Here is a 16,628-nt window from a genome sequence, read left to right as displayed (position 1 = left end):
GAAACCATCGCCATTGCCTAATTTAAGTGTAGCACACTTTTCTTTGGAAGTAAGGAATGTTTCTAATATACACCACAAACTGATATATTAGACATTATTTCCTTGGATACATCTTATCGTGTCGGATTGATTAGTCCTTTTTGCAATCCATTTTTAACGAAAAATCAATGTTTTTTTTTTACTGATTTTCAGTCAAGTGCGAATGTTGTCTAAAGAAAGTAGGTACCTACTTTAACTTTAAAAAACGGTTCGTTATAATACCTGCACATCATAAATTATTAGCTTATTAAACGCTTTTTGTGAGTGTACGTCGAAGTTATTCAAAATATTGGCCCTTATTGCGAGTGTCGTTTGTCTCTCGATAGACGACTTTTGTCAATAGTCGATCATCGAAAATGAATTTTGGTATTGTGAACCTCTGTCGATAGACGACTTTTGTCAATAGTCGATCAGCTAAAAAGGTATTTTGGCATTGTGATTCTCCTTTGTGAAATTTTGTTTTGTTAAATCGTTCGATCTTTTTCGTTTACAAGTTTTCTTTCGACTAAACTCTAAAGCAGAATTTACAAATAGCAAATATATTGGTGGAAAGAGATACACAATACCAAAACTGATATTTATCGATTCCATCGACTTTTGTCGCATCGAAAGTTGAACGACACTCGCCATAAGGGCCATTGTAAAAGTTTCCTTGTTTTAAATTAAAAGTAAATAAACAATTTTTTTTTTGTTGTTTTCAATTTCATAAAAACGAAAATAAGTAAATATTTTAAATTTTATTTGAACATTATATAAAATTAATCTGATAAAATCATTTCATAAAATTTTTTAACTTACAAAATAATAAAGCACTATAAAGAAGAGAGATAAATACAAAAAATAAAAACATTGTTTTTACTTCACAACGAATGCAATAAAATTTATTATTTTAATTTTTTTTTAGTTTTATACATCTGCGATTATTATCTTTCATAAATATTTTTTGTTGTTGTTGTTAATATTTTGTGTATGTATATGTATTTTATTTCATTACCAAACGCAATGTTAAATTTAAATAATATTTTTAATATTTTTGTCACTCAATCAATTTACAATTTTTTTGATTTATCAATGGAAAGTTTAATTTGTTAATTTAATTGTTATTTTCTTGTGTTTTTTTACTATAAGTAAAGTACATTTAAAAATTTACAAGAAAATTAACCAACAAAATTATATCTTTACTTGTTTTTTTTTTTGTTTTTATTGTTTTAAGGGCTCTTTAGAACAAACTTTTATTTTACATAAAGTACCTACATTATTATTTTTTTTTTGGTGGCTAATCCTTTAGTTAGTTCATCAAAATGGATTAAAATACTTTTATGAAAGCACACAGATTTTTTTTTGTTGTTTTATTTTTTTTTTTTTCATTTTAATACATTTATAGAAAGTATGTAGTAGTACTTTTTTTATACAATTTTTTTGTTTATAAATTTATGCATGTATATTATATATAAATATAGTTTTGTTTTGTTTTATTTTGATGAATATATTGTTGCTACCTGTGGTGTATATATTTATATAAATAAATAATGCACATTTGTCCTAGTAATCTCGGCTGGAGCTTATGATGGTATATGTGGTGGATGTGGTAATATTAATTGAGATCAGTAGGACAATGTGCACTGAAATCGATATTGGGGAGTCAAGTCAAAAAACAAAATTTACAGTTCCTTTTAGTTTCATTGATACGGATTCTGAGACATTTTTTGCAGTGTTCTTTTTTCCTTAACGTCTTGCGGGAGCAGTTTGTTCGGCGACATCACGTTTTCCCAATCCAAAGCTGTATCGTTCGTTACGTTGTCCATTTTCTCGTTTGCCAAGACCAAAAGCATATCGTTCTGGTCGAGTATCCCGTTTGCCCAATCCAAAAGCGTATCGGTTGTTTTGTACATTTGGTTCACGTTTACCCAATCCAAAACTATACGGCCGGGTACGTTTGTTTCCAGCTTAAAGTAAAATTAAAATATTGATGTATTTTTTCTTGAATAAGGTATTGAAAATAAGGACTTACCATAGTAGTAAGATGGATCATAATTATTAGTATCCATTTCATCTTGATATTGTTCATCTTCAAAGTCAACTCGTTTGCCAAGACCAAAGGAATAAGGTTGTGCCCGTTTGCCCAAGCCAAAGTTATACACTGGCAATCGTTTTGCAGATGCTCCATTTGTATAGGTGTAAGCTCGTCGGCCTAATCCAAATGCATATCGCTCAACTCGTTTATCATAATTGGGATCATTGTTAGCAACATCGGAATCCGCTTCAAGTAGGGTATTCGCTGAGTCGGAATCTTCAGAGAATGGCTCACAATAGCTACATGAGAGGCTCATTGTGATGAGAATAACGGATGTGTAGAATTTATTCATTTTTATAGAATGAGCTGTGAAAGATTCTAAAAGAATATATTTAAGATTTAGTTTTGGTTTCATTTATAAAACTATGATTTTTTTTAACTAATCTAAGAATTGTTGGAATGTGAATCAAGAACAAGCAAATCAAAGATTATACTTTTTTTTTAAAGATGTATGTATGCAATATTTCTTGGCAAGTAACATGGTATGTTCAATTATATAGTATTTTCTTATTAATTTTAAATATAAAAGGGTCACTGTGGTGTATGTGTAAAATATTTTTTTTTCATCATTGCCAAGTACTGGAACCACCATGTTGTTGGAAATCTTGTAATACCTCCGAGGTCTATTTTCCCTTCATCTCAACTATTCCCGTTTTGGAGGTTATTGCTCTCAGCATTCCCAAAAATCTGCGCATAAGTGGACTTAAATTAATTTTCGCTTTGTTCAAATTTTTACTTGCTCTATAGCATAGGGCAAGTTTGTGTCGAAAAAAAATTTGAGGTTTTAATCAAAACCAACATTACGATGATGGAGAATTCCAAAAAAGTGTGTCTCGCAATTCCGTCCGTGCGTCTGTGCGTCCATCTGTAAATATTTCCACAGCCTAAACGCGTGGACGGATCTTCTTCAAATTTGGTACAGATGATTTTTATAGAATTCTGAAAGTTAGTGAATTCTGAGAAAGTGAACCTCCCATACAAATTTTTTAAACTATACCAAATTACTCGAAAACTGTTCTTACGATTTTGATTAAACTTTGCAAAAGTAATATTTAAAGCAATTGCAATAAAACTGCATATTTAGTTTTTCTCAAAAAAGTCAAATGTAAATGTCGGCTCTTTCACAACATCAACAAAATGTCTTTAAAATTTATATAGAGCCCTTAAAATCTCAAAGTAGTAAACTTAAATAAAAGTTCTTTGAACCAAGTAATTTCAAATGTATTCATATTGTTTAACTTGCGATATAGGTACTATAGCACTATAGGACAAGTTTAGGATTCGGAAAAAAAAATGGAATTCGAGATAACAATTTTATACGACATTACGATAATGGAGAATGCCAAAAAAGTGGGTCCGGCTGTTTGTCTGTCTGCCCGGCAGTGTGTACTTCGAGCTACGGCCCAAACTACTGGATGGATTTTCTTCAAACTTGGTAGTAAATAGTTTTGGGTGAAAAATTTTTCTTACAAAAATTTCAATTTGCTCCTTAGAGAACAAAATGAATTTTATTTTTTAGGACCAAAACTAGCGGTACCTAGTTGCCATATAACGGAAATAGAAAAGTTTTTTTTTTTCTTTCAAAAAAGGCTCTAACGATTTTGATAAAATTTTTTGTGTGTAGTACAGTTGTAGTAAAAGCCAAGTTTTTAAATAAAAAAAATTGTTTTTGTACCATTTATTAACGGTACCTGCCATAGAAAGCTTTTTTTAGTTTCTGAATATCTCGTACACGACTAACCTGATTTCAACGAAAATTTTTATGCAGAGTCGTTCAAGTAACTGTACCTATTATTCAACGTTGATAACATTTTCAAAAAACACATTTTTGGATTTTTAAGAAATATTTCAAAATTTTTTTTTTGGAAAATCAATTAAAAACGGCTCCAACGATTTAAAAATTTCTTTTCATACAAGAAATCAGTTGGCTTACTCTCTTTTGTGATCAAAATCATTTAAAACGGTGTTTCTTTCGGGAATGTAAAAAAACAGATTTTTTATATTTTTATAATGTACCCTAATTTATTTTTATAGAAAGCTTTAAGATAAGTGCTACTTTTACCATAAGCGCAAGTTCGTTTGGAAAGCGAAATACATTAAAATTCCTGTTACCTCGTTAAAAAAAAAAGAAAAAAAAATCGTATCATCTTTGTTCTTTTCCCGCTTTTTGCAAAAAACATCAATTTCCTATTACTCCTATAGTACTTCTGATTTCAACAGAAACTCTAAATGCTTATAATCAGTTTTAGTAGGAAAATCTATTAATAGTCCTAACTGACACTTTTATTGACATCCGTTTTAAACCAGAATGTCAATCCAGGGAAACTCTGTAGCCTTTAGGTAAGAATTCAGATTGTACGAAATTTTCCCTTGAAAAATTACCTTGAAACTATTTTTAATTTACTACACAAAAGTATCTATGATATCTAAAGGATCAATCAAAAAGTAATATAGTTTCACACATCTCACACAAAAAAAAAGTGAATTCTTTCCTGAAAACATGCTAGATGCTACATCATCATTCGTACAAAGTCGTAAATTTTAAAGCATGAGCCCAATGGGTATTATGGAGAAGCAAATGTAGGTTCACCTTTGAACGTCAACCATAGAATGTAAAGTATAGTAAACCACAATAGCCGCCTCTAACCAACACATCTACTCTAAAAATTTCTGCAAGGCTCCTGACAAAGTAATTTATGAAGGATATCCGGAAAATATTGCATGGTCGGTGTCAGGTTCAAATGTTATTGAAAAACAAGCAAAACAAAAAAATGTTAGTCTACATACTCTACTGCAACTGTTGTAGTACTTAATGGCAGTAACCAAACCAAAAAAAAAATATTACTATAGTGAGTATGTTGAACCGAAGAATTCCAAGTCGATTGCAACAAGTGTCTGCGGATATGAAACCATATACCAAACGCTTTTGGGGTGGCCGATGTGGGTGTTTTGAAAGTTTGGTGTTGATGCACCATGCGTCCATGCCGAAAAATTTATTATCTGGCAAATATAACGATGCGCTGGTGCATCGACTATCAAATAATGGTGTCGCGTTTTGACCTTGTTGACAGGTGTCATTTTGAAGGACCCCCCACCTACACACGAGTTTCGATACTTTTATGATGTCCACGAAATGTTCCCATGGTTATATTTTTTGTGTGTGTGTGGGCTGTCAATTTTATCGGTAAACGAACTCCGTCGCATAGAGAGGTACCTACTTGTAATTAAAAGATGACATTCAACAGAAATGTTAACATAACTCTGTCACTTTTGATGATGATGATGACGTTGAGTTCGCTGATTAAAAACAACATACACGACTTGGTACGGTGTAGGATGTAGGTAGGTACCTACTTGCTTTTTCCGCTCACAAATAATTCTACTAGATTTCTGTGGAAGTGGAGAAAATAATTAAAGGAAAATGTTAAAATTAGCTTTTCTTCGTTGTGTAGCATTGAAATATGTACATAAAAATTGAATGCATGCGAATAAGAATAGCTGATTTTTGGGTACTGAATAAACAAAATGGTAACAACAGAGTTTTCGTTTCAAATTTTTACAGTGATTAAATGAACTTAATCCATCATTAAATTGTTGATGGCTTCAAATTTTGGAACACAATACCTGTAATTTGCTTACTTTTTCTTAGTTTTAACATGTAGGAGGGCAAAAGAATTTAACAAACGCAAGAATTTTGAGAAATCGAAAGAAATGTGACATTTTTCTTTTCTTTCTTACTTTTCCGAACACGTCTTGTATATTTATTGTATTTTTGTATACATCTATTGAAACATTGTGGTATTGAGATTATTGAAATTGGTAAAAGAAAAAAATTTGAATTGAGGTGAAATTCGAATTTAAGCTGTTAAGAGCAAATCCTTCGTATTTAAGACCACTTAATTTTATGAGAGTAGAACTCCATTGCTATTACCCTTAAAATCCATTATAAATTCAGCAAATCTTTCGCACACGCAAAAACGTTTGTTCGCTTATGCGATACAGAATGTCACCCCAGTATAATAAAAAAAAAACACCCTTTCACCCATCAAAATTTTTCAACGATTTTCTTAAATCTACCATTATTTTAACAGGGTGTTTTGGTACTTATTGTACACAGTGTTCTATTCTGAGTTGTGGTCGAAAAGTTGTTCACGTTCGGAAAACTCCCCATATTTCGAACTTTTTTTCCGGTTATATGGTAGGTAAGAACATAAGAAATTAGTCGAACAAAAATATTTCGGGTAGAACTTTTCACTGGAAACTAATAATAGCGCAGGCTGATACTTTGTTCATTTCTTCAGAAAAAATGACCAAAGGGAATAAAAAGTGACCGAATGACCAAGTGAATATAAAATGACCCATTTTGGTCATAAATGACCATTGTGGCAACCTTGCCCAGTTCAAATTTTTATATATGAATATGTTTTCAGAAATATGTCAAATCTAAGCCAAAACGGACATCAAATTTCTCCAAGGCCGAAGAAGAAAAATTAATTCGTTGTCACGTCCAAGCAAAAGGGAGGCCTTGGCGGACGATTTCAATGCCACATCGGAAGGACAAACGACTCCACAAATCCCAAATGCACATAGGTGTATAATGTTATTATTTTAACAAAATTCATTTTATTTTTGTATTCAGTGGAAGTTATATGAATAATAGATAAATGTTAATTTTTTGTTGGCAGCCAAAGAATATGCTTTGCTTTTTTTGAGAACTTTGTGCTAATGTCAGTTTTCATTGGGCACGGTACACTGAGGGAAAAGCCACCATAAAACAACGTAAAATCAATGAAAACCACATTGATTTAACTATTATTCGGAATGATTTTGCGTTGAAGATGAACATTTTAAAATCAACGTGAAAAATAGGTTAATTTTTAATAGTTTCGTATCTTAAAGTCACATAAATCAAAGTAGTTCATTTTTGAAACAAAGACGTTTCAACTTGAATTTATTTTTTCCCTCAGTGTAGGCAGGAAGCATCGACAGGTTGCACTTCATAGTTTTATATTTTAGATGAGGACAATTTGGAATAAATACCAAAAGATATTTTTAAAAAAGATATTTTAAAAGTTTTTCATACTCAACACATGTTTCATTATATGTATAGGAGAAAAGATACGCACATTTTTTTTATTGAAAACAACAACAACGCAAATTTTTTTATATTAGGTATTGAGCGATGAAAAAAATATTTGTTTGTCCTTTCATACCAGTGTCAAAATCAAGTATGAACAAACTGAATTCCAGTAAATCCTTGATTAAATGGTGCTAATCGAGCAAAATTGGATGATTAACAAAATCTCAAATCATGGATCCCTTGATTAAAATTTTTGTGAACAAACGAAATCTACGATTATCAACTGGAATAATCCTTGATTAAAGATAATCGATTGTCAACAAACTGGCCCTTAATGTAAGTATTTGGGGTCAGAAACTCAAAAAATAACATTTATTTATTTCTAGGAGCTATGTTTTTTTTGAGATATTCTAGTTTTCCACATTTTGAGGGTAATTTTATACCATTTTTTAAGTTTTCTTTATCAGAAGCGTTTTTTTAAAGTTTTTTTTTATTTAGAATAAAAATGTTGTTTTTGGAATCAACACTCTCCATTAAGTAAAAAATGATAAACAAATGTTTGGAAAATTTTTGTGTGTTGGGCAGTGTATTGAAATAATTTTTTTTATTTTTATAATTTTGCTTCTTTAAAAATACAAGTGGCCGTTCTATTTGTACTTTAATTCAGATCTTAGCAAAAACTTTTGTTAAACAGTTTCTTCAATGATGATCTTAACACTTTTCAGGAAATTTGTTTAAATATGTTTATCAGTTATAACCGCTGAGTTTGGTTAGCAAGGAACTAAAAAAATCATTTTTGAGGTTCAGGTACCTACCTATTCTGAACAGTTTTAATCGCACACATATGATTGTGTTATGCATGTATCTTAGTCTATTTCTTCATTTGACACCTGAATTGATTTTGATTGAATTGTATTTTCCATTTTTCATAAAGTCACTTACCTAGTATATTAAACTCCCACACTTAAAAAAATTTTGATATATTCTAACCAATCTTTAAAGAAACGTTTTTTACCATTTTGTAAACAGATAATGTTCATTTAGCATAAATTCATTGTAAAATTACTGAAATGCCTTAGACTTTGAGATGTACAAATTTGCACAAAAAAAGAAAGAAAGACGATAAATATTTCCTACCTCAATTCGTCTAACTCAAGGATAACATTGGAATTTTATTGAAATACACACAACTGCTATAAACCATGCGATTAACATACTCTATGGCGTCTATCGTCTATGTAAAAAGCTATTTTCAAAAATAAACTCAAATAAAAACGTGAAGAAGAAAAAGTTACCAGGGTTAGAGATTGAAATAGCTACCACACCATAAAGTGCGGTTACAAACAAACATGACATCGAATAAGGAAGACAAAAAAAAAAAAAAAACAATAATCAAATTGGCCTTCGTTCCGTTTTTTTTTTTTTTTCAATATTCGCATCGGAATTGGAACCCTTTTAAAAATATCGATTAGGAGGATCTTGTTCATTTTCATTCAAAGCTGTTGAATATATTTATTCTTTGCCATCAAGAAGAATTGATACAGTTGGAAGTGTGGTTTTTGTTCCACAAAAGAATGTGTTTGGGTAAATAATCTTGCATAGGGATATTGTGTTATTGAAAATTCCAATTTCAAAACGTCATTGTTTTAAAAAGATAATGGAGAAGAGTTTAACAACTATTGGTATTTGGAAGGAGGAAATATTATTTAAATATCTTTGAATCGGTTTCAAGAATTCTAGGAAAGAACAAGTTACCTATAATTTGGGATAATTTCCATTTAAATACATAATCGATGCAATTCAAAGAATTTTATTGTTTTTAGTACTTTTGTCAAAAAAGCCAAAACAACAGTTTTAATAAGTTTTCTTTTTAAAAAATTAGGTTTTTTAAAAACCTTAGATTTCTTGGTGTTTTTTGTTTGCTCCAACACCTGAAAATATTTTGTTCAGGAGTTTTTATTCTTGTGAGGAGTTCACAACCAGAGGCGGCGCTAGACCAAAATGAGGCGTGTGCTAGAGTACATTTTCGGGGCCCCTGAGAAAATGAATTTGGACAATTATTTTGAAAAAAAATATCAAATCTTCCGTCCAAGTTCAAGTTCAAAATTCTAATAACAAACTTAAGACAAAACGTTTCATTTCAATGTAAGCCCTGTTCCTTTGGGAGGTGGCAAAGTACTACTAGTAGTTTACTAGCGATTTCCAAGACAGTAGATGATAGAACTAGATTAACCAAAACATCTACTATTAGAAGACTACCACTTCCAATGGAACAGGGCTGTAGATGAAAAACAAAATGCACGATTCTCTCGAACTTTTTCTTAAGTTTCAGATTGCTTTAATTTTTAAAACTTTATTTAAATTAAATAAATTAAAATAAATTAAATTAAAAATAATTCTTTCTTCAAATCAAACAAAAAAACAACATCTAGAATGAATTTCAGCAATTTGATTTCTTTTATTAGGGAGCGTTTTTAGAAAAAATCAAAATCGTTAGAAATCGCTATAAACATTTTTCGGAAAAAAACTGTTTTAAGTAAAATTGATATGAAATTTTGCAGAAATTTTTAATCTACATTCCAAATTTCAGAAAAATTAAATGCAAAATTTTCTAAAATTTGACAATTCAAATAAAAATCAAACTTTCTTCATCAAAATAAAAACTAACACTTGATTGCTTTTTTGATTAAATTGTACTTTTCTAAAATTGGTACAATATAATATAGCTTTTTATTTTAATGTAGAAATTCTTGTTTTCGTCAGTTTCTCGGTTTCTCTTTTAGAATATAAAAGCATCAATTACCAATTGGAAAAGGGGAATAAATCCATCTCATCTTATTGTTGGCAAAACGCAAATAACTGCACAACTTCTTTTATAGTTCTAAGAATGTGGTTAGGCTAGTCTCACGTTAGTCTTAAAATTTGAAAATTTACACTTTTCAAACAACCTATAATATAGCTGAGTGCCATTGCTATATTAAAATAAAAAAAATAAAATTTATCAGTAGGAAGAAGGAAATAAGGCCGGGATTTGTTTCTTTCTTTAAACTATTGTTTTTTTTTAAATCACTTGTATATGTATATGATTTCTATTAGAAAATCGTTTTTTTTTTTCTTTCTTTTGTATAGAGACAAGATTTACATCAAAATGTAATTTTAGGAATATTGAGGACTTATTGCTTCTTTTAATTGGTGATTCAATTTTGCTTTTGAGTTGAAGAAGAAGAGGCCGAAAAAAACCAAGGGGCTCCCCCTGCCAAATACAAGGAAGATATATAAAAAATTGAAATTGTTTTTGTTGATGTTTGCTTACCTCTGTTAGATACTTATCAATCATTTGATTTTTTTTACGAAAAAACTGATAAATTATTCGCGTGTTTGTTTGAGCAAAATTTTTGATTTAAAACGGGTTTTTAAAGTTTGGTGGATTGTAAATCCGTCCGTATTTTGAAACATCAATGAATCCGCAAAATGTGTTCGAATACGGAATTTCGAACAGCGAAAATTCAAAAATTCCACTGAACAAAATGGTCCTTTTTAATCATTAAATTGGCGGCGGAAAACAGAAATGTTCTTAAGTCCTAAGTAACAAAGTGTTTAAATTGCTAGAAAGTGTAAAAAAAATCAGTTTAGGTATATAAATTGCGAGCGTAAGCGAGCAAAGAATTTTTTTTAAGGGAAGTAAAGTTTACCCATTCTTAACCTTTACAAAAACTTATTTCATACAATTTTAAATACTTATACAAAATTGAAAAATAGAAAAAAGAAAAAAAACTGTTTTTATCACTGAGATTTTGTATTTTAAATTTAATTGGGAATTTTAAAAGCAAAATTTTAGATAATCCAAGTTGCTTGGCAAACTAATTATCTGCTTCACTTGAGAAAAAAAAACAAACAATAACCTTAAATTGTTTAATTTATTTTTTCTTTCCTACTTTTGCAAAAAGTGGCCAATGTATGCTTCGACTCATCTCGATGGAATTATGGAAATCGAGTGGAAACAAGCCAATTTCAATTATTTGATTGTTTTGAATAGAGAGAAGAGTGATGGTTTTTCGGATTTATTATTTCTGAGACATTTTCATTTAGCGACCGCGGGGCCCCTCTAAGCGCGGGGCCGTGTGCGGGGGCACACTCCGCACACCCCTTCCGCCGCCTCTGTTCACAACCTCATCAAAAAATGAATCTTTGCTTAGCCGTTTGGAATCAGTATGTCCATTTCCTTCTCTCAAATTAATTATTTGTAATGTTCCTTCTATAAGGTTTTACAGATGCTTCTTTAAAGCTTTTTGGAAGAAAATTTTTAGTTTGATATTTTAACTAAAGTAATTATAAATGTAAAGAATTGCGAAATTCTCCTTGAAATTGAGATCTAGTTTTCTAGAGTTTTGGATTTTTTTTCCTCCAGAATTTTTTGTCCGATCGTTAATCTGCCTCGGAATTTATTTCCAAGGAACAAAACTTCGTTTAAAAGGACTTCTGAATTCCCCTGGTACTGATACCGATAAATTCCCAGGGAAACTTTTGAGGATTATTTTCGTGCTTAGTCGGTGTTGAAAAAAAAAATTGTTTCACATACACCACAGTGACCCTTTATATTTAAAACTAATAGACCATAATTGGGAATAGCATGTTTCTTAATGTTTTTTGTTGGTGTTTTTTTTCTGCACAGATACTCCTGTTGCTTCTGTACAGCTGCTTTTTGGAAGAAAATACTAAAGTAATTACAAATTTAACAGAATTGCGAAATTTACCTTGAAATTCAAATCTAAGTTATAAATCATTTTTCTAATAACTGTAACTACAATATCCCTTAACACCTTTGCATTTTTTGAAACAAAATACATAATCAGAAGACGACAAAATTTCAACTTTGTATAGATTTTAATTACCTTTATACTTTGCAGTGTCATCAAAATTAAACTTCTACGTCTTATCTCCCCAACAAAAAAAAAAGTAAAGAAATTTTCCCTCTCTCAACAGCCAAACATTAGAATCCTCATCCTTTAAAAACTTTCTCCAAATACAAAAACACTTGTTGCATATGCTTTGCGTGTCATGGCAGAGGGCCAACTATGTATAAAAACAGGATTAAAACTTGAAAAACAAATAAAATTTTTCGCAGATTCTTCAAGAATTTTGTTCTTTGAGAGAGAGTTTTTAAACAAGATCCTTTCATAAGGATAACAAAAATTAATGTTATTTGGTTCAAAGTTTACTCCATACTATACACAACACACAGAGACGAAGACCAAAATTTATTCAATTCAACGACAGTAGAAGACAAGTCTTGATATAAATTTTGAAGCTATTTAAAATTGCGAGGATATAACAAACCCCTCTCCAGAAGGAGAAAAACGTTTTGTTCATTTTTGTGGCTTTTGCAGATATTTTGCTTTTAACAAAGATTTATGTCTTCAATTTAATGGACACACACATTTTATTTAACAGATTTGCTTGAATCGTAAAAGCTCGCATTCAGTAGTGGCACAGAGTTGAGGTGCATAGAACATTACTCAGAATTTTTTTGTAACCCCACTTTATAGATACGAGTATCAGACAAAAAAGGGATGCTGTTTGTTTTTGATTTGTTTTACAACTGCGCGGGTGGTAATAATCAGTGTTGCCATTATATTTGTATGAATATTTTCGAAGAAATGAAAAATTAAAACAAACGATAAGTGTAAAGGATTGAACCTTTGCAAAATCTATCTTCAGTTCAGGCCAGTTTCGTTTGGAGCCCTCCGAAAGGTTTGATAGAAAAAGGTTTAGTGTAAAATTTTTTAACAATTTCTTTTGGTTTCTAAAAAATCACGTATGGCAACGCTACTCTTCCAGTTCTCTATGCTGTTTCTAAGATGCGATTATTAAAAAAGAAAAGAAAACAATATTTTTGTTACAATATGAAGAAGAGTGAGATGAAGAATCATGATGAGAAATTCTTTTGAAAACAGAAAATGTTTTGCAAAGAAATTTCTATGTTGTCCTGTCTGTTATCACCGTTAGTTCAGAATATAAAAATGTGTAGCATCAAAACGAAAAAAGTATCTAGCTACAATTCCTTACCTTGCCAAAAATAGGAAGAAAAAAAAAAAAAAAACACAAAATGAGGAAATTATAAAAAGTTTGCTCATTTTGGAGAGTTCAACAAAGAAAATGAAACAAAACAAAAAAAAAAAGAAAGTTGTCGCGCTATTATTCCTCATTTTGTTTGGTGAAAATTGAAAATTTCCTTTATCCTTTAAGTTGTTCTGCGATTTTATAGAATCGTTTACCTCAGGCGATAAATAATTGTTTTCTTGGTTTTATTGTTGCTGCTCTGATTGCTGAATGGAAGGAAGTTGAATTTTTAAATATTCAATTGTATTTAAAGAGATAAGAGTTTAGGAAAGACGTAGACCTTTGAGCTGGTTATTATACAAGGAATTTTAGGAAACAATCAAATAGCCTAGAAAATTGATAATTTTCTTATGAAAGTAAGCGAACAGAAAACAAAAGGAGGAAATGCGTTTTTCAGAAAGCTTTAAGGGAAAAAGTAATTAAAGGTGGCAGTTTTCCTGATTTGATAACAATGAGAATTTTTAGAAGCCAAAGAGTTAAATTCAAATTTATGTTACAAAAAATGATGCGGTATGATGGGTATGGCTTTCTATCTTTCACGATCCCGGCCTCTATACAAAATGATCTTGCAACCGCATTCGCTTGGTCTTCTTCGAACCCAAGGTTCAGTCTTCCTTACCGTCTCAAACCTGGAGGCTGTGATTCGAAATCCATATTGGGTTGAGAATTAGTACTGATTTTTTTAAATTTTTTGTGTAAAAAACCGTAAAAAATTGTAAATACAAAATTTATTGCAGTATACTCTTTCTTCATATTATTTGTATCCATTTTTCTAGAGCGAAATTCTGACAAATTACCAGATAACTTGAACTTTCTTTAAAGAAATTTGTCAAGAGAGGGCATTGAAAATTATATGAAGATTGGAGAAAAAGGTGATTTTTTTGGGTCAAACACAGCTGAAATGAAACGAGGAAATTTTTCCAAATTAGCTTAAATTTTATTAAATTTTCCAGTTTCATCAACCCAAATTGGAAAAAAAAATTAAATTTGTCCAATTAAAGTTTATTAATCCAATAAAAGCTCGGGGAAATTGAATCACATTTATTTTACGTTGAACAGCAAACGAAATCAAGCATGTCCTCTGAACTTTGATGATGACGATGATGACCAAATTTAATGCAATTAATTAAGTACTCATCGCTCAAAAATTGCAGTGTTTTTCTTTTTCTCAATCATTTTTCTCAATCATTTCAATTTTTGTTTTGGCTTTCTACAGAAATTTCATTTTTTACCATTTTTTACATCAGTGATTTTCAAGTTTTTTACATCGAGTTTTTTACACTTAAAAAAGCCTGAAAAAAACTGGCACAATAGTGCTGATCCAGGACCGATTAGAAAAGATCGGATCAAAGATATATGGATTTCGGGGGCTAGCAAAGTAAGTTTAAGCGCTGGAAGTATGAAAGTTTGAAGCTTCATAAATTGGAAGAAATGATGAAGAGAAGGCGAGTGGACATCGGTTTCGTCCAAGAAACGAAATGGCAAATCACGGAAAACAGAGCCCGTTTCCTAGACGTTAAGACAAAAGCATACAAATTGTGCATCAACGAAAAAGAGATCGCGTTATAATAGAATCGGTATTATTCTTGCCAAGGGTGAAGGGAGGCGGGGGCTAGCATTGAGCAACTTGTACATCTTACTCGGAACAGTTTTGGAACTTTTATTCGTCTAGAATTTTTTGTGCGTCGGAATTTATTTTCAGGGAACAAAACAACGTTTGAAAGGACATTTGATTTACCCTGAATACTTATTGCTGATACCGATAAATTCAGAGGGAAGGATTATTTTCATGCTAAGCCTGTGTTGAAAAAATAAAATATTCCACATACACCACAGTGACCCGTTAAATTTGGTGTTTTTTGTTTCCTTAATATTAACCGAAGATAGATCTTCAAGTTCCATTTGCAAATATCTCGGGATAACTCTCGAAACGATGTTGAAGAGTCAAAGAAATAAAAAGAATTAATGAAAATATTATATTCGATTGCTTGACAATCCCTTTCAAATCAATTTTAACGTCAATAGCAATCTTACCTTATATGGAGAAAGCACCGTGCCATTTATATACAATAACGTTTAAAATCGTGGTCTGCACGATTTATTATCAAAAGTTTTCCCAAGATACTTAAATTGAATGTGTAGCACCCAGTTAAAAAAAAAGATTTTCAAAAGTGATAAATAAGTGTTTATTGTTTCACAGATCATTAAAACAACAATCGATGATGTTAACAGTTTCAAAGAAAATCTCTCAAACTTAACATCTTAGTTTAAAATATATATTTTGAAAGTAGCTTTACAAATCGTCACCTAATTCCCATACAAAAACCCACAACTTTCTACTTATCGATGCGTGACCTAATTTATGAGAAGTCCATTTGTCCTAATCTCATCCTATCCAAAAGGAGCAATAATTCGGTCAGTTTGCTTATAACCAACACACAAAAGAAAAATTTATTTTCTATAACAACTTGTAAACCCATTGCACGTAATTCACCATAATCTAAGTTAACAAAAAGAAGACAAATTGGCTTTTTGAACAAATTTTTAGGCGACAACGACTATGTCGACATCGACGACGCACAATACACGAAGACACGACTTGACATTAAGATGGTAAATATTTTTTCGAGCATTTTTCATCTTGAGTAACATCCTTCACTGCATATTGGAGAAAATAATTTTACTTAAAGGAAGGAAACTCCAACGAAAGTACAAAGAAATAAATCTCCTTGAAGAAGTCATTAAAATCAATAAGACAAAACGTTCGATCCGAAAAAAAAAAAAATGGCAACAGTATCTATAGAGTTATAAGCCATTTATATAGGTATATCTTAAACCTTCCCTTTAACCTATAAACATATATAATATGCTCCGTTCAATAATGTCTACAGCAATAAATATCAACACACACACAAAAGGGCGGGAGTCTAATTTGTTTAACTTTATCTTTCCAAAATTGAATTTGTCTTTAATTCAGACAGGAAGTTGTCTGTATTTTAATTTCCGAATCCAATAGCAAACACCATGACAATAATAAAAGAATTATTTTTATAATAAAAAAATCAACAATTTGCGTGTTGCTAATATCACAAAGTGCCCGTTGTTAGGTTTTAATTCAAATTTTTACAAAGCTTCAAGATAAGATATTGGATTCGTAGAAAAAAAAAATAAAAAAATCAGTTTGACATCAAATACAAACAAAATTATTAAATATTTTGATTCCCACACAATTCTATTGATAGAGGGTTAAATATGGAAATATGGATTTCCTGGAATACGCAATCAAATCACTGAAAAAATTGTTGAACTGGCAGA

At 30.6% G+C, this 16,628-nt stretch overlaps 1 protein-coding gene across 2 annotated transcripts in view; it reads right to left on the bottom strand.

Moving 5' to 3' along the window:
* Positions 1-1,453: 1,453 nt before the first annotated feature.
* Positions 1,454-16,628, bottom strand: part of LOC129913765 (allatostatin-A) — a 37,151-nt gene continuing 21,976 nt past the window's right edge. For both annotated transcript variants that reach the window (XM_055992609.1, XM_055992607.1), the window contains exons 2-3: positions 2,051-2,431; positions 1,454-1,985 (exon numbers count right to left, since the gene is read on the bottom strand). In XM_055992609.1, coding sequence (XP_055848584.1) covers positions 1,765-1,985; positions 2,051-2,405 — 576 coding nt within the window. In that variant the 5' untranslated portion in view covers positions 2,406-2,431 and the 3' untranslated portion in view covers positions 1,454-1,764. The remainder of the gene's footprint in view (positions 1,986-2,050; positions 2,432-16,628) is intronic.

The sequence above is a fragment of the Episyrphus balteatus genome, chromosome 3, assembly GCF_945859705.1.
Source record: "Episyrphus balteatus chromosome 3, idEpiBalt1.1, whole genome shotgun sequence".
In the NCBI taxonomy this organism is placed as follows: domain Eukaryota; kingdom Metazoa; phylum Arthropoda; class Insecta; order Diptera; family Syrphidae; genus Episyrphus; species Episyrphus balteatus.
The sequence above is the reverse complement of the archived record's forward strand: the minus strand, read 5'-3'. Positions and strand labels throughout refer to the sequence as shown.